The sequence below is a fragment of the Bactrocera oleae genome, chromosome 3 (assembly GCF_042242935.1).
Source record: "Bactrocera oleae isolate idBacOlea1 chromosome 3, idBacOlea1, whole genome shotgun sequence".
Lineage (NCBI taxonomy): Eukaryota > Metazoa > Arthropoda > Insecta > Diptera > Tephritidae > Bactrocera > Bactrocera oleae.
The window spans coordinates 13,544,939-13,565,950 of NC_091537.1; the positions used below are offsets into that span (position 1 = coordinate 13,544,939).

The 21,012-nt window shown below is 35.4% G+C and overlaps 4 protein-coding genes across 7 annotated transcripts in view; 1 reads left to right on the forward strand and 3 right to left on the reverse strand.

The window, feature by feature from the left end:
- Positions 1-2,805: 2,805 nt before the first annotated feature.
- Nipped-B (Nipped-B cohesin loading factor) lies at positions 2,806-9,534 on the reverse strand. 3 transcript variants are annotated; one of them, XM_036368511.2, is made up of 4 exons: positions 9,459-9,534; positions 8,105-9,406; positions 4,889-7,981; positions 2,806-4,794 (listed from the first exon to the last, which is right to left on the reverse strand). In XM_036368511.2, the coding sequence occupies exons 2-4, from the start codon at positions 9,155-9,157 to the stop codon at positions 2,938-2,940; spliced, it is 6,003 nt and encodes a 2,000-aa protein (XP_036224404.2). In that variant the 5' UTR covers positions 9,158-9,406; positions 9,459-9,534; the 3' UTR covers positions 2,806-2,937. The 3 variants fall into 3 exon arrangements, with proteins under 3 accessions (XP_036224404.2, XP_036224403.2, XP_069963630.1); XM_036368510.2 differs by having other exon boundaries at positions 4,889-9,406; XM_070107529.1 differs by lacking the exon at positions 9,459-9,534 and having other exon boundaries at positions 4,889-9,450.
- Positions 9,535-9,797: 263 nt separating this feature from the next.
- Positions 9,798-10,853, reverse strand: LOC106623901 (uncharacterized). The gene is made up of 4 exons (XM_014243536.3): positions 10,707-10,853; positions 10,501-10,625; positions 10,340-10,446; positions 9,798-10,282 (listed from the first exon to the last, which is right to left on the reverse strand). The coding sequence occupies exons 1-4, from the start codon at positions 10,753-10,755 to the stop codon at positions 9,904-9,906; spliced, it is 660 nt and encodes a 219-aa protein (XP_014099011.3). The 5' UTR covers positions 10,756-10,853; the 3' UTR covers positions 9,798-9,903.
- A 315-nt stretch (positions 10,854-11,168) lies between these two features.
- LOC106623899 (RNA-binding protein 7) lies at positions 11,169-12,453 on the forward strand. Its single transcript, XM_070107531.1, has one exon. It carries the CDS (start codon positions 11,274-11,276, stop codon positions 12,021-12,023), a length of 750 nt encoding a protein of 249 aa, XP_069963632.1. The 5' UTR covers positions 11,169-11,273; the 3' UTR covers positions 12,024-12,453.
- A 571-nt stretch (positions 12,454-13,024) lies between these two features.
- LOC106623898 (TOG array regulator of axonemal microtubules protein 1) overlaps positions 13,025-21,012 on the reverse strand; it is a 32,653-nt gene continuing 24,665 nt past the window's right edge. Inside the window, exon 9 of one of the 2 annotated variants that reach the window (XM_036368507.2) lies at positions 13,025-14,927. In XM_036368507.2, the coding sequence (XP_036224400.2) occupies positions 13,193-14,927 (1,735 nt within the window). In that variant the 3' untranslated portion in view covers positions 13,025-13,192. Of the gene's footprint in view, positions 14,934-21,012 lie in introns of both variants that reach the window. The other variant, XM_036368506.2, reaches the window with a different exon arrangement.

Below are 21,012 nucleotides of genomic sequence, written 5' to 3' on the forward strand. Positions count from 1 at the left end.
CACCTAGCGCACGTCTCCTCCGCTCGCCGCTTTACTCTCGTGACTCTCGTGTGTACTCATACAACGCAATCGCTTGTATTAATCATTGCTCGACTCGGCTTGCGGCAATTTTCAGTCCACGTGGAAAACACAATTTAAACCTTTTAAATACCAATTTGATTTAATTTTATATGCGCGCCAGCACTTCCGTTCGTTAAACCAACACCCATATTTGCGTTAACCGCCCACACTCCTGTCGCTTGTTCCCGGCGTTGACTCCGCTTTGGTCGCCCGCCCATACGACGACGCAATGAAGCTCGGCTGCTGTCGTTGCGGCAAAGCAATTTCGTCGCCAACACTTTTATTTGATTCTCTGCTATTTTTCATTCCACATCAATGAGCACGCTGCCGTTGGCCTTCAACACCTACAGCACCTGCCTGCTTATATCATATGCACTCATACATACATAATACACATTCAGTGTGCTGCTGGCTACAAGTTGCTCTGTGTGACGCTGTGCTGCAATGCGGTATCATGGGTGTTATTCGATTGGTATAACGGTTCTTTGATTGTTGCTCTACGTTACTATTTTTATCGCTCGTTAAATGTATTTTTCAGATTGCGCGGTATTTATTATTACTGTAATCCCTAACTGCAATCTGATATATTTACCATGCATACATACGCACACATACATATATTTATAGAAATGAAAAAGTGAGGCTTTCCAAGCTTTGGTCGAGCTTCTCGTCATATAATTAATTTTGCATGTCCGAAATACCTGCTCGAATGTTAAACAATAGCAACCCTGCCGACTTTTTAATATATTTTGATATTTTGACGTGAGAATTTTCGTTTGAAAATTCGAGTTTTTTTCCCAAAATTAAATCAAAACAAACAAAACGTGAACTTCTATTACACCCTTTACAAATACAAAATTTTCCATAAAATAACTTGATTTTGATCGATAAGTTTGTATGGCAGGCAAATGCTATAGTGATCCGATATCGGCGGTTCCGACAAATGAGCGGCTTCTTGGAGAGCAAAAGACGTGTTCAAAAGTTTCAGATCGATATACTAGATTCGCAGACGGACCTGGCTAATTCGACTGAGCTCGTCATGCTGATCATTTATATATATACATATATTTCATTGAGTCTCCGACGTTTCATGGCAATCTCAATATATCTTGTACAGGGTACAGGTGTAAAAATAAATATTTTAAACAAAATAATACAGTTTGTTCGGGGTATAAAAAAGTTAGTTTACATAAAATTTGTATAAAAAAATAAAAAAACACAAAACATTAAAAATTTGTAAAAAAAAAAAAAAAACCATTAAAAAATTGTAAATAAAAAAAATATTAAAAAATTTAAAAAAATTTAAAAATAACAAATAAAACATTGTAAATAAAAATATAATATATAAAATAAAAGAATATAAAATAAAAAAAACACAATTAAAAAATATGTATATAAAAAATATATAAAAAATATATAAAACAAATATATAAAGAAATATATAAAAAAAATATTATATATATAAATATATACAAAAAAATATATAGTATGTACATATATCAATATATAAAAAAATTTTTAAAAAAATATATACATATATAAATGTATAAAAAAAAAATTTAAAAACTATTTATAAAAAATTTTTTAAAAAATTTATAAAAAAATATATTAAAAAAAATATATAACAAAATATATAAAAAAAATATATAAAAAAAATATATAAAAAAAAATATATTAAAAAAAATATATATTAAAATAAATATATATTAAAAAAATATATATAAAAATCTGTAAAAAAAAAAATTTAAAAAAAATATATATAAAAATTTGTAAAAAAAAAATTTTTAAAAAATCTATATAAAAATTTGTAAAAAAAAAAATTTTAAAAATATATAAAAATGTGTAAAAAAAAAATTAAAGATATATAAAAACATATACAAAAAAATAAAAAAAATTTATAAAAGATAAAAGTAAAAACTTGGTTATTTTAATTTTTCGCATAAAATGTGTGGTTATAGGAAAAAGGTGTAATTACAAAATTTGTCCTTTTTTTTACCTATAGCTGTGCAATATTACATTTCTCCATTGGACTCTCGCAGTTTTGAGAGATAAAGTTTTTAACACTTAAAAATTCAACCACCACCTCACCTCGCTTCTCCCGATCTCAGATCGCCTGGAATAATTTCTCCTTAAATTTTTGTTCTTTTATCTATCTTTTCCAATGGCTTTCAGCTTACTGCAGTTAATTTTTTTATTTTTGCTTTTTACCATTTTTAAAGGCTTCCACACTGATCTGGTAGTCAATATGCATTAAATGGAAACCCAAAACAGCCCGTTCTACGTTTTTGAATCGGATTTTATTCAGCCAAGGGCTGTTATGTCGGTAAGTAGTAAACGGCTGTTATTGTTATTTAGCCAAAATATTTTTTTTTTCGCTACAGAGTTAACCTTACCTTTTGTAAATTTTTCTAGAATTTCTTGAATTCGCGTTTTAGGATTTCAAACTTAAACGGCGCTTCAACGCATACTAAACAGATTACTGTTACACCTTACGCTATATGGTTTAGTTTGGTTCTTGACATTGTATAAACTTGTATATTTATTGGTTGAAAAAAAGTTATGTTTACGTTCGGCAACCCACAACAGATGTGCACTCAGCTTAACGGTTTCTTGATATTTCTACAATAGAAGTGATTTATTGATAAAAAGTTATAAAAGAGTACGCATTCTTACCATTTTACTTACATTTGTCGCGCCTTTAGTTAAGTATGTGTTTTGTTTGCTGAAAACCCGTTACGTTTGCACAAGCTTAACGCGCAAATTTGTGTGAATTTTTTTTTTTTTTTTTTTTGTTTATTTATGAAAGTATGTTTGTACATGATTATATATATTTTCTCATTATATTACTCATCATCTTACAATAGTCACAAAACTTAATTAAGTCAAATTCTCCTGCTTCATTGATTTATCCCCATCTAAACAGCTGTCATCTGTGGACTTATTTGCGCTCGCCGAACTCGAGTTCAGCAGTGATGTGTTAGCTGTTGAATTTAATTTCGATTTATTGCGACCCTCATCATCGGAATCCTCATCGTCGGGATCCAATTTAAGCATTAACTTTTTAAAATCTAAATATTTTATAACCAAATCCATACGTTCGTCATGATTCAAACTGGTTTGGCCAATTGCAACATTGGAAGCTAGCTTCGACTCCTGTTGTTTCTTAATAATATCTATTGTTGTTTTAGGATTAAAATCTGTTACAGTTTTACGAACTACCGCCTTCTCGTATAACTTCGGTTCAGAGGGTGAGTACCTGGATATTTTACCATCTGTTAAACTATACATATTTTTTAGATGATCCTTCAGTATTAACAGCAGCATACAAGCTTGTGCCGACATTATGCACTTTTGCATTTCGAATGCATTTTCCGGCAAACGTTTGAACAGTATATCGGGATCATCTTCATCATCGTCATCTTCTAAAACATCGCCTACATTAATGCTAGGTTTAAGATTTTCCTTAAATGTTGTGAGCAAATTAGTACCAACAATGGATATGAGTAAATCGACTTGATGTATTAAATAAAGCGGCTCATCTTGCACCACATATGGAAAGTAAGCCAAATTATCCGCTATATACAACATTTGCTGTAGCGAAGTTTTCTGATCGTCAAATTGTTTGACAATCGTTTGCACGAGTGCACGCCGTTGCGTTTTTATCGGACGCAAAAGCGTGTATAAAAAGTCATTTAGCGCCGTTGGCATTGTGTCTAGCTGGCGTTTAACAAAACCACGTATAACTTTGTTAACGCCACCCTTACACTTGTTGTTCTGCTGCAAAATGCCCTGTAAACGGAAGCTAAATTGCAAACCTAATTGTGCTTTCATATTCACAAATCCGTTGTACATCTTATCGATGTCCTTGAGCAAGGCATCGGCTCTGTGCGCAGACTCGACTCTCGAATCTGTACTTAAGCATATAAGATATGGCACAGTTTTCACAGGATGTACAAGACCCTGTCGCAGCACAATCTGTATAACTTTAACCGCCCATAAACGTACATTGTCATCGCTGTTTAGAAAACATTCGAATATTTCTTGCAGATACAGCTGTATGATACGACTTGACATACCCGACGACACATCGTTCATTTCTTTAAGATCCTCCGTTTTCGATTGTTTATCCCAATCCTTTTCCTTATTGAACATATTCATCTCCGACTCAGTCAGATATATCCAAATATTACGCAAACAAATAATTTTGAAACAAGCATCGCTCGTCTCCGAAAGCAACATATCGCAGTAATAACGCTTTAACTTCGTATTGGTCAGATAGTCATCGTTCATCACACAAAATGAGCCCAATGCGATGAGCGCCTCTTTGCGTATGTCAGGATTTTGATATTGCGCAAAGAACATTAGACACTCGAACACATCATTGCATATGGTTGGCGATAAACCGTTTGTGGCGCCGACAACCTCTTTCGATTTGAAATCGAAATAACGCATCAATATGCCAATGGTGAAGAGGCTACGGCGTATAGCTGCACTTAAATTATTAATTTGTCGATTTTGCATTATTTGACTTCTGGTTTGATCTAAAATGCGATAAAACTTCTGAAAGCAATCTCTTATCAAAGCATAGTTTTTCGTTATTTTGTTGACGATCGCACCCAAGCACGACACGCAACTCTTTACAACCGCCTGATTGAGCGATACAACCAACAGCATCAAATGCTCTTCGAGCGAAGCTAAAAACGACTCACTCGCATTATTAACCAGCGGTACGACCTGCAAATTAAGCAGAAAAAAAAAATTATTAAACATTTTGCGCAAAGAGACGCGCGCAAATATCTTACGGCGCTCAAATATCTTATATATATACCTTTTCCAGTATGTCAGCCACGGCGCAAATGAATTTCGGTGCTGTTGTTGGATGACACTTGATATTCAAATAAGGCTCTATAGTAATTGCGTGCTGCACCAGCAGCTGCGGACGCACCTTCGCCAATAAATGCAGTGTGGTTATGCAGCCGAGCATGCGTGTGTTGTCGGTGTCCTCCAGTTCGATCAGACGCCCCACCAAACCGTCGGCCAGCTGCTGACACGACAGCAAAATATCAGCCGGTGGCTCGGTTTTCTTTTGCAATGTGTCTTTCATGCTGTCATCACCTTTGGTTGCGCTCTCCTTCGGCTGGAAAATGCTGTTCAAGAGTCCCTCCAACCACGCGGTGCCCGTGTCATGTGCAATATTCACAACATCGATTATCTGATTGATCTTCAAATGTATGCCGTCCTTGTCGTTTTTATGCAACGGCGTAAACCACATTTTCATGAAGACCTCCGTCACCAGCTTTTGTATGCCCTCCTCATCGTTGACGCGTCGTATCATTTTGACGCAAATTTCTGGAATTTTCTGAAACGTCGGATACTCTATGCATATGTCGCGTAGAATTTTTATGACACGCTTACGCACCGATACGCCCGTATCTAAAATTCTTGTTGACAGCATATCATAATACTGATCAATTAGCTCTTCGTTGCTCAGTACGAATTTACCAACTAAATCGACGGCCGCCTCACGCACCGATATAGCGGCATCCAAGAATTTTTGGTTAACGCCCATTTGCATATCCTTGCGCCGTAATACCATCGGATCGACTTCAACGATATTCGCTAAACATTTCATCGCACGCGTTCTTATAGCGATCGACGGCTCATTTACAACCAATATAATTTTCTTCAAATAGCCATCAAATGATTTGCTAAATGGTCTTTTGCTAGCCAAATATTGCGCTATTAAATGTGCATTGTTGTAATCGATATATGTTTTTATATGTTGTGCATGATTGGAATCGCCCAGCGTTGAGTATGGATTTATATTGTTCAATAAGCATTGCTTGCGTTTATCAAGCATATTGAAACGTTCCATATTCAATTCTTGATCGCCCATAGTGCAATCGCCACCAACACGACTATCGACATTTTCGAAGTTCATCTCATCGCCGCTATCGTCATTGCTATCACTGCCGGAGAGATCGGCTTCTGTGCGTCTTTTGCGCGTACTCTTCTTTCGCGATGTATCACGTTTGGCGCTCTCGTTAATGTTACGGCGCTGATAAATTATATCACGATACCACTGCGTCAAATAAAAGTGTCGCGCATAATCCCAAATGGGATTGTCCACGTGTGCATTGGCGGCCAAAAAGTCCAATAGTATTTTCTGCAGAAATTCAACTCGTTCATCCTCTTTTAATTCGATCTTATTATTGCTGGATGGCAAGTCTCCTTCCTTCTCCTGTTCCACTTTAATATATCTGATCATTGAGTCTATGACGTTCACTTTGTAGCGCGAGTCAACGGCATCCTTGCGTAAGCGTGCTGCCACAATGCCCAAGTAATCCAATGAAACCAAACGTATGCTTTGTTCAATAGACTTATCCGACACATAACGCACAAGCATCGTGCCTAACAGTGAAAGCAATAATTCGGATGATGGCCATTCCGGTTTGTTTACAGTGGCCAGGAGATCGTAGATGAAATTCTCGAAGATTGGACGGAAATCGGTTTCATTCGATCGCGATTTGCACTTATTTAAAAATGTCGTTAGGAAATTGCCACCTATACTTATGGCGATTTCGTATTTTTTCAACACAATCACATCGATATTTTGTCTGTCGGTTTGTGTGGCAAAGCCGGCGGCTTGATTTGCCATATCGCCGTATTGTGGCAAAACTTTACGTTTATTCTGCGAATTGCTATTCATGACATCGGGTAAAATCGTAACGCACTGTATAAGCTGTAGCACCAATGCGGTTACCATTTGTATGTTGCCACTATTGTTGATTAGTTTGAATGGGCGTAGATTTTTCTTCGAAGACGGCAAACGATCGATAGAGGTTAGTATATCACCAAGTATACTGCTGCGTATTTTTACGTATTCCTCCTTGCGAAAGAGCGTTGTGACCAATTCCAAACAGACAAATTGCAAAGTTTCAATATTATCTACAAAGAATGGTTCGATGGACAAGGTCGATAGCGGTAGTATGATGGTATCGACGAATATATATTTGTCGAAAAGCGTAACGAACACTTTCATTAGCTCGGTGGCCTTTGAGTAAAGCAATTGCAGACTGCGATTGTAATTTTGATAGATTTTCGATTTTTTACGATTATCTGTCTTTTTCATACTTTTAACTGTATAGACGGGATCATATGATGGAAAGATTGTCTCGCGAAATTGAAAATGCATAAATTTGATAATAACCGAAATGTGATCTTCTTGCAAAAACTTAATATCCTTCGAAGTGCAATAAATATTGCAAATCAAGAGACAAGCTTCGATTCCGTTTAAAATCTTTTCCATTATTTCGTCATCCACAATGTCGTCTTCATCGTCTGGACCGGCAGAATAATTTTTCGCCAAATACACATTTCGCATAGCGTAATTAACCAATAGCGCCAATTTATTTTTCGGTATAACATCCAAAACATACTTGGCTTTCAATTTGGCGATGTCGTTGCTCATTATGTTAAGCATTCTAGACGAAATACATTCAATGTTCTCGTCCACATCGTCGGTATCAAAATTTGGAACTTCTGTGTCGTCCAGCGTCTCAATAATTTGCTCCAAATTACGCATAAATTGCTGATACGTTTGTGATCGTAAAATTTCGTCTTTTGTACACTTTGATGATGGTGTTGAGACGATGCGTTCAACGCAACGTAGTTTCGGCTGTGAGTGTATCTGTTCAGGCGGTACTTCATCAACTGAAGGCGGAAGTTTCCGCTTCACAGCGAGTGGTTTTTCATTCGTCTTCATCAAGTTAAATGCGTCATCGTTTTCTGCTGCTTTGGTTGTTAATTGTTTCGTAATTCGAGCAGGTAACACCGTTAGTGGTACAGTGGGTGGTGCAGATGCAGCCGCAATTGTTGTTGTGGATTCCATCTTTTCTACTTCTACTTCTTGCTTTGTAGTCTGCAATTCAGGTGGAATTATCAAACCGAATTTTCGGGCAGACTCTGGTGATTTCTTTACAAATTTTTGTATGCTTTCTTGCATGAGAGATGCGTCTTTTTCCTTAAGTCTATTTATACATACCCTAACGTTAGCTACTTCAGACGATTTACTAACAGAATCTGCATTGGTCTTCCCGCCCTCATATCCGATTTCATTCTTTATTGGATTCAGCGCCGCACCCTGATTAGTGTTCAAGTCGCTTGTAAATGGAGCTGCTAAGGCTTGTGCGTTGAAACTATATTGAGTATATCCATTATTAACCGGCAGATGTGCGTTTAACACACCAGTTGTAATTGTGCATTTACTATCTGGCATTTGGGTAAAATTTGTATTTTGATAATTTTGTGTGCCAACTACTGGTATAACTGGAGTTAAGTTTTGTTCATTTACAGTTGTAATATTATTAGAAATTCCTGGATTAATCGTTGCTGGCAAGGTACCGGTATTTTGGAAAGATGCTGTACTTTCGAATCCAGTATTTTGTTCTTCTACCGGAAAGGTGGGCTTTTGTTCTGTTAGATGTTGGGTTTTCTGTTTTCTCGGAGTATGCACATCGAAATTATTGCTTTGAATGGAAGTCATTTCCATTGTTGGAAAACTGCCACTATTCAAATTCTTTGATATAGCAGGATTATTTGAATCCAGGGTCGTTTGTTGTTCAATTCGTTGCAGGTCATCAGACTGTTGCGTTGAAGCTCCACTTCTTTGCCCGTGAACAACATTGTACCACTGTTCCTGTTGTTGTTGATGAGTTTGTGGTTTATTTTTCTGATTCAATTTGCCATTGTTAGCATTAAACACAGTTGGGTTGTAGCTGTAAATACCCTGTAGTAGTTCTGGATACGTATTTATATTGGTACCAAATTGTTCGATTGCATACTGTGACTTTAGTTCTATTATTTCAGAGTTCGTCTGTTCGATAGCATGCACCAGCTGTTTTACTAAATTATCATCACGCACAGATAACAAATTGTTGGATTCTTTAGCAACCAATGTGTGAAATAGCAAGGATTTATTCAATGAAGTGACACTTGCCAATGTGTCTGGTACTGGAAGTTCACTAAGTAAATCTGACAAACTTGTCAAACAAGCCAAAGTTGTTACTGGAACACTGGGAATATCGGGGTCAGTCATATTATTATCTAAAACTTGCAAAAAGCCCTTAGCACAGAACACTATTTCACGTGAATATCTTTATTTATTTTAAAAATCAGTCGCAGCTTTATTCCAGTAGACTTAGATACCCCACAATTGTGTACATTCGTAAGATGCGCAGCGTTCTGCAGCGCCAAAAATTAAGTTGTCTCGTAGGGCAGCTGATTTGCGCTATAGTTAGGCGCTATTTTATAATTAAACATAACTTGAGGATATGATCATTAAATCCTAAAAAAAAAGTCACCATTTAGATAATTCACACAAAATATTGGATTTTTACCTCTTTTGCTGACACAAAATAGCTGACACAAGAAAACTGGAAATGAAATGACATTTACAATCGCGTTGCCAACCGCACGAATGGCATCACTTAAAGTTGCCAACTACAATTCAAAGTTCATTTACATGATAATGCAGGGTGGCTAATGTACCGCAAATGTTAAATTCTTTATTTTTAACTTTAATCAAAATTAAAAAAATTTACATAACGATATGTAACAACCCCGCAGTACTAATAGCACTATTTTTACGTTTTTATTTACCATTTTGCAAATTTGACAGTTTTCTACCTTGCTCTTTTATATTTGTAGTTTGTGCTTAGTCTTTTAATTAAAAAATCTTTGATAACTTAATTAACGAATTTATTTTCTGTACAAATGGTAACAATAAATATTTAACTTTTCCGACCACACAAGGCAGTTTACAACCTCTAATAACACAATCCCTCAAAAGGAGGGGTCAGAATGACTATCATCGGTGATATGACTAAGTTCGTCAGAGTCACACTGAGAATGAATTTCCACACTATTCCTATGTATTTTAGGGGATGAAGTAAGCAATCGCGAGCGCTTAATAATATGGACATCTGAATTTTCATTTTCCTCCATCTTCTTTTTCAAAGTGTTATTATTTTGGTTATAGGTTTTGGACGGTAGCTTGAAGTTGTGCTGTAATGGCTTTCCAAACTCCTGTTTCTCTTGCGGAGGGCTATAATTTAGTTCATGATGCACTATGGCTTTGACAATCATTTTTTCGGACGCTATTTCAGGACTGTCAAAAGGTAAAGCATCAGAGTTTGGGTTATATTTCGTCGGGGTGTTGGGGCTGCTAAGAGATACTTATTTTTCACAAACTTAAGGAATTTAAAGAAATATTTCGTACCACTGTGGTAATAGTCTCAAAATATCACAATTCCTGTTATTGTCGGGTTTGATTAATGTGGATGAATGAACATCACAGTACATCTGGCCAAAGTCCAGTTCACTTTCCTAAATAAATCGAAAATTTAGAAATCATTCTGGGCTTGGAAAAATGTATTATACTTTCAGAGCACGTTCCAGATCGTTTTCAAAGAAAATTGTTTCACATTCTAATTCAGATTCCTCTAATGCTTGCATTACTTGTTTCATCTCTTCCAGTTTCATTCCCTCCTCATAAAGTCCTAAATCTTGTATGGAAAAGAATTGGCAAAGAAACGGTAAATTCTGTTATTCCTTAACTGTAGAAATTTATTATAAAATAAACATACTCATTAACTTTGACTTGTAATTCTTCTCTTCAGCATTTCTGAGCTCCATTCTAGACAAAAGTTTTAAAACGGCTTATACAAATTTTCTTACAAAGAAGGGATCGATTAACTGTTTTTAATTTATTTACTTAAAAACTAAAAGTAAACATAACAACAAATAAAATACAGTAGATTTACACATGTTGTAATATATATTGTACAAGGTGTTGAAAGTTAAACATTATTATAGTAGTTTAAAAATGATAAAATGTTAACTTAAAAGAATAAGTTATCATTAAAAACTTATATGTTTTTCTTTTTTTATGTATGGTTTACGAATAATAAACCATTGTTTTTATTAAAAATGCATTTATTTCCAGGGTTGTACTTTGCCGTAGCTAAGATTCAAACCTGCCATCAAATATTGAACAATAATCGATTACATTTGTGCTGTCGATAGGTCTGCTAAATTATTGACAAATTTGGCAATTGTATACAAAAACATCTCTACTACTCGATGGTTCAATTATAATTTTCTAATATATTTAATCTTTTCTATTGCTAATTAAACTTACAATCGTGTACAGAATGTGGCAGGCTCAGCAAATAGCAGCAATTCAAATGGCGAATCAAATGCTTTACGCGATGTCGGCACCATCAAGCTACTCGCTAAATCAACGGCCGCCACATTTAGGTCCGCCACCTTTTGATGATACGGCTGTAGACACAGATGATGAAGATGATGAAAAGTTACGTACGCTTTATGTTGGAAATTTAGATGATCGAGTTTCGGAAGATTTACTTTATGAGGTTTTTCTACAAGCTGGTCCACTAGAGTCTGTACGACTACCAAAAGATAATGGCGGTCGTACGCGCGGCTTCGGTTTTGTTGTTTACTCGCATCGCTGTACCCCAATTTATGCTGTGCAATTATTTGCTGGCCTGATGCTTTTCCGCAAAACGTTAACAATTAAAGCTCAAGGTGATACAAATGCGTCAAATAAACGTCGTTCGTTTCCCAATGATTGTGAGCGCTATATGCATCGGCCGGGTGATAATAGCATGATACGCAGTACAAGCTATCCAAATTTCTATGATCCAGCTATGAATGATATTTCAACCTCACCTCAATCATCTAATCCGTTTCGGATAAATTCGCCCGATTTACCGAACAGTACACATGGTAGAAGCCGGGAAAGAGGAAATAGAGAACGAGAACGTGATAGAGATGTTGACAGGGACTGGGTTAGTAATCACTCAAATAAACATTCTCGCTCTCATCCTTACAGACGTGATGATCGCCGTGAACGCGACGAAAGTAATCGTAAACGTAGGTAACATTTGGAACAGGATTGGAAGGAGTTTTATGTCAATATACTTTATGCAAAATAAAGATATTAAACGAAGAGTATTGCTCGTACTTTTCAACATCAAAATTTGCAATAGAAAAACATTTAAAATTCTTCTAGCAATTTTTAATGGTGACGGCTAAATATTAGTGTAATCGTAATTGTGTATTTTAAGGTAGTCCTTAATTTAGTTGTAAGTATGTATATGACTCTAAATTCAATCAGTGTAAATATAAAAAATCTGTTGATTTCCTATGACTGACAGATTGCTTTAAAAAAAAAAAAATTAACGGCGCAATTATGGAAATGTAATACAGATTATCATGATAAGATGAATACAAAATTGTAAAATATAACTGACTCGAGGCGTATTCTTTCAATTCTTTAATAAATGTTATAATATGATTTACTCTCACGAACTTCACAAATATTGTATTGAAACAACGGTTTAATTTATTTGAAATAATATTCCTTATAACATTTTACTATTGCTTTATTCGTTTAAGAATGAATTTATAATTTACATTCGTTGCATGATATTATCTGTATTTTAATAAATTACGATGTCCAAAGTGTTTACTTACATACCCGATTTGCATATTTAAACTATTTTCTAGAAAAATCACAAAACAAAGAAAACAAGAAAAAATGTTAACCTCGTGCACCGAAGCTATAATACCCTTCACAGTTGCAGTTCTCATCGCTTAAAAGCCTAAAAAAAAGATCTTTTTCCTTATTTTGATTGATCAATTTATATGGCAACTATATGCAATAGTAGTCCGATCTGAATAATTTCTTAGCGGTTTTTTTTGAAAGAAAATGTCGTGTGCAAAATTTGAGATCGATATTTCAAAAACTGAGGGACTAGCACGCGTATAAACAGACAGACGGAAATGGCTAAATCGACCAACGTTTCCTTCTGGGTATTACAAACTTCGTGGCAAACTTAATATATCCTATTCAAGGTATAAAAAATAATAATATTAGTAATAAATGTGTAATTATAATTTTATTAAAATATAACTACCCTATTGTGACAGAGCAATTCGTATTTAAAAACATTCGAGTGAATCACATTAAATATACTTTTATGTACAAATATCGTTGCATTTACTAAGTAAATATTTTTTATAATTTATTTGTAGTCGGAAACAGTTTTTAATGTATACTTTTCAGCGTTTTTTCCACATTGCGATATGTACGCGCCGGAATCACCTCAATAAGTAAACGATTGTAGTTGGGGTGATTGGAGAGCAGTCTAAATATTGATTTAGCATAGCTGCGCGTTTCCAGACTACCCTCAAGCAGTAAATTCGCGCTCGTCACAAAAAATTTGTCACGATTTTCACGTGACATCGCGTAAACCTTATCGCTGCCCAGACGCTCAACCAGCCGATGTAAAAGTTTTGCCGCAGTTGTGCGCACCAATGCATTCTGATGCAGCGCACCCTTTGTGGTGAGTATATTTAAGATTTTTGGTGGTGTTAAGTTATCGCACATTGATTCTAGGGCACGTGTCGCGTCGGCGCGCAGAAAACGATTTGTATCAGCGGTACGATGTAGCAGTGCACAGACCAAATCATCACACTCCTGTTCCAGACATTTCGATTTGAGTGTGAAGAGTTCGTTGGTGGCCTGACATGCGGCACGTGATACTTGCGAACGTAAATTACGTACCGAACGCGTTAATTGTATGCATACCATATGCATTTGATTATCCAATTGTTCCGCGTGATAGCGCATTAAGCGCACCATTGATTTGAGGCCCAGCACAATGATCTCCCAATTACTGGAGTCCAGTTGATCGAAGGTTTTAAGCAAAGCGTCGCGCGGCTTGTCGAAACGTTGCAATGTTGGTGGATAGAGTTCAGCTTGTGGCATTTTAATTGCTTGTTTTACCGGTGAAACTCGTCTGTGATTTTTCAGAAAATGTGAAGTTTTCGCCTTTTGCTTTAACGGTGTATGTTGCGGTTTAATTGGTATGGTTGTATTGAGCTGTGAGCTGGTCGCAGAGCACGACTCGGTGCTGGTCTGATCGAATATGAGCTCCGGCTTTGATGGTGGGCGTTCGTACAGCGATTCCATAGACTTGATCATCGAATTGCGTCGCGAGAGCATTTTAATCTCAGCGATGGTGGGTGAACGCGAACGAGACTGTGGCCGCGAGCGCACCGGTGTTTGCGGTTGTGTTGGTACATGGACATTTTTGCTACACAAATGGTCCGTCTCATCTACATACGCATGCGGCGCATATTCTTTACTGCTGGCACTTGCTACACGCGTCTGCTCGCGTAGGCCGCTACCTTGCCGTTCGCTATGCCGCTCATCCATCACCACAAAACTGCTGTTATCTTCGATGTCTTCCTCAATTAATAAGGACTTCGCAGATTGTGTGCGAGAGAGCGTTGGCGGCGTATCGCCGATTTGTGTTTTAATGCTCTCGCTTTTGCTATGTAAGCTTGCCAAGCTGCCATTCTTCTTTAACGGTGTACTGCTCGCTGCCGCACTGGCATTGCTTATATCTTGCACATCATCCAATTGCAAAACATCGTGATCGCTACGCCATTTCACTGGTGTCGGACTGCTCGTTTCATTATCACTACAGGCGTCTTGCAAGGCACCCATTTGTATGGTTGAACTGTTATCAGTTGTATCCTCCTTATCCGTATTGGGATTTGGCGTGACGTTGTTGTCGCGTCGCTGCTCTTCGTATGTACCGTTTGTGTTGTTTTGAATATCAGCTGATTGCGCTGAAGCAGTTGACTTCAGGGAATATGTTACTGATTTATGCGAAACTGGTGTGGCTTGTTTCGATCCGTTATTTTGCTGTTGTTGCATGTCCGCAATTGCAGTCGCCGCAATCACAGCCGCTTCTCCATCCAATGGCCCAGGCCTGTTGCTGTAAAGAAGCGATTATAATTATTAATGTGTTCGATTGGAAGTGTCTTAAGCAAAGTCGCGGACGAATGCGTATTTATCTTAACTCTAAGTCTATATTTGTGTGGCAGCTTTTTGCCGTTTATTCAAAAATATCATCAAAAATTTAATATTCTTCTCAAGAAAATATTCAATGACTGTTGTTGCCAGGAAAGCAAATCACAACTGAGCGTTATCGGAGAGGTAAGTGTTGGGTTTCAATTTAACTCATTGGCGTAACTTTTAAGTGTTAGGAAGAAACTTAAACTTTTAGCATTACAAACAGAATTTTTAATTAATAAATTTCTAATAAGAATTAAATAGAAACTATAAATGAATTCTCCAATTAGTTTGGAAAATTGCTGTTAAATCGGAAAATCGAATATTTGACCTTTCGCTTGTCGTTTTCGAGCTAACAGCATTTTTGTTTTGATTTTCTTATTAATTTTTTTTAATATATTAATTGTCAAAATTTTTTTTTTTTTAATTTTTGATATTTATTTGAAAATTTTTTCTAAAAATTAACTTAATCATTTGTATCTAAATATAAGAAGACTTCAATTTAAATTCATGTATACTGCATTAGTAGTTCTTCGAAATTTCGAAATTTCAAATATTTTTGTCAAATGTTTTTTTTTAAATCAAAAACCGTTATTTGCCGGATAAATCGAAAGCTAAAATCACCTTGTAAGATTTTTCGAACTCATTTCGAAAATATTACATAGAAGTGTATAAGTTTTTGCATTTATGTACATATGTATATATTTTAATCAAATCGAAGTTTTAAACTGTTTTTTTTATCAAAACCATTATTTGGCGGGTTTGACGAAAGCTGAAGTCAACTTCTAAAATTTTTCGGACTCTTTTCGAAAACATTACATAAAAAATAAAACTTTTCGCACTCATGTACATATTTATATATAGTATAATTAAATCAAAAATTCGAAATTTCAAATATTGTTAACCAATGTCTTTTTTTTGATCAAATACCGTGACCAAGATACCCAAAGCTGAAGTCAACTTCTAAAAATTTTCAAACTCATTTCGAAAACATTACATAAAAAATGAAAATTTTCGCACTTATGTACATATGTATATATTCTAATCAAATTTCATTGTTACAACTTGTTTTTTTTATCAAAAACCGTTATTTGGCCGGTTCGACGTAAGCTGAAATCAACTTGGAAGATTTTTCGAACTCATTTCGAAAACATTACATAAAAAATAAAATTTTTCGCACTTATGTACATATGTATATATTCTAATCAAATTTCATTGTTACAGCTTTTTTTTTATCAAAAACCGTTACTTCGTCGATATCTCGAAAGCTGATAAAGATTTTTCGAACTTATTTCGAAAATATTACATTCAAATGTGTACTCATGTACATATACATTTTAAACAGAACTTATTTTTGTTATAAATGCATAATCAATATATAAGTATAAGTATGTATATCTATAATTAATTCCAGCTCATTGCGGCACGCACATCTGGGCACTCTAAAGCACACATGCATATTTATGATACCTATGTTCTTGCATGTGAGCGTCCCCGCATATCCACTTTTTAATTTATTTTTAATTTTATAACGTATTAACATGTATATGTATATGTACATATGTATATACAAATAACCGTAGTCTCCACCCATTGGCGCAAAGTTCACTGAACTTGATGCATTTGAAAAATTAATAAATATAATTTTCAGTTCAGAAATAAACGCAAGAGAAAAAGTAAAAATATAATTTCTCAATTTAAACTCATCCCCCTCCTCCTCCCACTTTTACTCCTTCGCATATTGACGCTGACAGTATCAGCAGCAATTTGCCACTGTAAAAGATTGTCTCAATTGCTTTGTACGCCTGTGTGTGCTTTTGTTTGAGTTGTTGACAATTGTTTAATAAAAGTCGTTAGCGCTAAATTGCTTGCTTTGACAGTTACTACCGCGTATTAGTAGCAATTGCGCCAAAGGATTACCAGTAATTTTTTTTGTGTTGTTTTGTTGTCTTTTAGCTGTTCTTATTTAAAATGCGTAAGCGTCGCCTAAACGGTAAATTCAATCATTGTGGCACACCCTCTCTTTAAGGGTTCTAAGCGTATTCAATTCTAATTATTAGAGTCTCCCACTAAACAGCTAAAGCGAGTCCATATACTCGTACATATGGCATATTGACCGAAACTAACACACTCTTAACTTATATTATGGCAAAACATCTAAAAGAAAGTAAAACTCCTGTCGGCAGAAGTCGAAAAAACATCTCATTCCTCTATGCGCTTGCTAAATTTGAAATTGACTCAATCATTCACTTTAATGACATAACACTTTACTTATTGCGAAGCCACGCACAGTTCGTTACTTTTTGCCACATCATCGAACCACTTGTATTTGCCTTTACACTTTCTTCTTGACGCGAAGTGCGTAATTTCTTTTATTGCATACTTTCAGGCGCTTATACAATGTCTGTCGCCAACTCCTTTCCTTTTGAAGGCAATTAATTATAACTTGAGCCATTAATTTGCATTAACACACTACACTTTTCTATTAAAATACAGTTTTTTTTCTAGATTTTGCAAATGTAGCTTTTTTTTGTCCGTCCGCGTCATTTTGGATCAGTTGGTATAGTTAAGTGACTGTTTGAACTTCCGTTTACTGGAAACTTAAATTTTTTGCAAAATTATTTTAATATTATTTAAAATTTTTAGTACACATTTTTTTAGTACTATTTTACATTTTTAGTACTATTTTAAATTTTTTAGTACTAGATTTTTTAGTATTGTTTTAAATTTTTTAGTTTAAAAATTTTGAGTACTATTTTTAATTTTTTTAGTACTAAATTTTTAATACTATTTAGAACTCATAGTACTATTTAAACTTTTTTTTTTGGTATTACTTTAAGTTTCATTCGCACTTTTTAGAGTTTTTTGAGTACTATTTAATTTTTTTTTAGTAATACTTTTTTTAATAAGTAGTAATTTAGTAATTTAGTAATTTTTGTTTTAATAATGAAATTCGAAAATAGTGCTAGCTTTAGTACTGTTTGGGGTTTTTCTTAGTACTACTTAAAATTTTTTAGTACTAATTAAAAATTTTTTTAATAATTATTTTAAAATTTTTTCGTCCTCTTTAACAGTTTTTTAGTACCATTTTAAAATATTTTTAGTACTATTTTCAATTTTTTTTGTAAGAATTAAATTCGAAAATAATGCTAGTCACAAGTAGTCAAGTTCCAGTTATTTGTTTTTTATTTTGCTAGAACTTCCCGTTACTTTGTATATACCAACAAATATGCGTGTTTGTTGTGATTCGTGTTTTCGGAAACCAGCTGAAGTCATTCATGTTTTCGAATGAGGTCAAAAAGTACTTTTTCCGTTACAGTGTGCGTTTTTGGGTTAAGTGTGACATACAAACATATCTGCATAAATATGTAATTACTCATTTATAACTATTTCACCATATTAAGGCGTTAAGTTATTCGAAAAAGTAAAGTCAGCATTGAAAACATGTGTGTCACTGATGTTTCGAATGCAAAATGTTAAAAGCAATTTTTGAGTGAACTATTTTTAAATGAAATTTTGTGAGGTTAGAGCGCGAAATGCTTTTTTTGCACAATTAGTGAGAGCAATTAAATGCTTTTTACAGAAAATGAGTTACAGAAAAGGAGTAAGCCTTTTTTTTTTAGAAGTTATTAAATAAAAATGGGAAAGTTGAGAAACGCTTTTGCTGCGAGGAATTGCTGGATAATTTTGTTAGGTATAATAGTTTTAATTCTTTTATAATTTTTCATTATAATTTACTAAAAAAATGTATTTCGAATTATGTATAAAATCTACAATAGATTCTGTTTTTAAAGTGTGTCATAGTGGGAAGTGTAGAAAAGTGATTTCAATTGACAGATTTTGAGTTGTTAGATATAGGTTTTGATCATAAATATACTACTTTCATACCAGTTACAAACGCAGCCATAACTGCCTAGTGCAATTTATAAGTTTAGGAAAAAATTTACTTTGTAAATTTTGAAGTCTTCACTTTTCGAACTGACTGCTAAAAAAAGTGGAACAGTCACATGCTTTTCGGACTAGTTCTTTTACACAGAAAACTCTAGTTGTGAACTTCTACGTTACTGACTAATTTAGTGTCGCACTATAGAGTAGCGCACAAATGTATACTAACATAAGCTTGTAGTATACATTTGTGCGCGCTCTTGCTTTTACTGTTTACGACTGACCACATGTTTTATTGTTTAATATGCTTCGTATTTACAACACTCAAGCAAACAATCGTAAAAATATAATTTTGGGTATACATTGTACGCACTGACTTCACACATATATATAGTTCTATTTACTAGTTCTATATTTGACTTAGTCTCGGCAAAGCGCTGCCGTGATTAAATGTAACGAGTGATTAAGCCACGCAAGGGTGATTAAGCATACTACTTTTGGCAATGTTTACGAGTTCGCTCATACTAACTTTTATATACATATGTACTTATATATTATTATTTATATATTTTGACAAATTTTCGTGGAAACTTTAAAGTGACGAAATTCGTCTAAAAATTGTAATCACTTTTCTCAGTCTAAACCCACGACTGTCTCAAAAGGGTTCTACAAGTGTAAACCCAAAAAATTTCCTTAGTATTTGCACCCAGTACCGCTTTCTGACTGACCGCCCACACGCTCAACGCTCGCACTACTTACGTGCAGTCCTCATTTGAAATGCCCGGCACCGATAACACCGGCGTGCTATTGCTCTGCTGCTCAGCACTGCTGCAAATCAGTTGTTCAATATCCGTTTGCTCCGTGTAAGCGAGTATTTGCGACGCCTCGAGCGGCTGTTTCCCGCTATCGACAGTCACATTGTTATTCTGTTTTATTGTCACAATACCATCCATCGGTTCGCACATGTTGTCCGCTTCCGCTTTCACCACACCAGCCGCTACCACGGCCGCTGTATCGGTGCGCGCTATGCCAATCGATTTTTTACGCCGATAACTACAACAAATACAACAATAGGTACGCACAAAACGTTGTAGTACGTCAACCGCCGGTCGCGAATGCGCAGCTTTTTCCCACAGATAATCCTTGGCCGTGCGAAAGTTCTGCGGCAGACAATATGCGCTCGTGTGGGCTACACAATCGCAGTCGAGGCAAATTTTTGGCATTTTCTAACGCTTTTCGCTTAAGTTTTTTGTGTCTGTTGAATTGTTTTACAGTTAGGCGTGTTTGTGATAAATTTTTAGCGTACTATCATTGCAATTGCTTTCCCCTGCTGTCCGACTCAAAGGACATACGCTTAACTGTTGATACGTAGTGTCAGTTGCAGCGGTCATTGTACGCTACATGCCACACGTAGTGCCTCAAGCCTGTGCCCGTTTATCTGCATAGAAATATCTATGGTGTATATATGTATAGTCCTTGTCGTTGTCACTTCTTTTGTTTATATATGTACATATATGTATGTTTGTTAGTTTTTTTTTTTTGCGTTTTACATTGTTTCTCTGTTATTGTTTAAACAATGAAACCTCACTTCTAAACAGACAAATAAACTAGTTGGGACGTCCACTCGCCGCGAGTCAACTTTGCAGACTGCTAAGTGTCGCCTAAGTGCCTTTATGTCCAGCGCTTTGGACATTTTTCTAGCGCTCGCTTGTGACGGCCATTCAATGCTCATTCTGCATTCTCATGCGCTGTGCGAGAACTTCGGTGAGCACAACTTTGCCAGTAGGATCGAATAGCAGCACAGCAGTTGGCTCTGTGGGGGCTTATACATCGTTTGTTTTGGCAATTTTGCACAGTGTTCCTCGCTAGCGCAAGACGGACACCGGTGGGGTGTAAATTTATATTTCAGTTATGGGTTTTGGAATTTATTGCGTTCTTTGGATTTGTTGGTTTTTGTTATGAAACAATTAGGAGGAGTTATGGAAGATGATTCAATGTAATATCTATGCTGGCAAGGTTCAAAGTTAGAGCAGGAATAAAGATCTAGGTTTAGCTGACCATTTGTCAAGGTTTAGCCGGGACAGTTCGGATTCCGAGTTAAGGGTACCGGCCGTCCC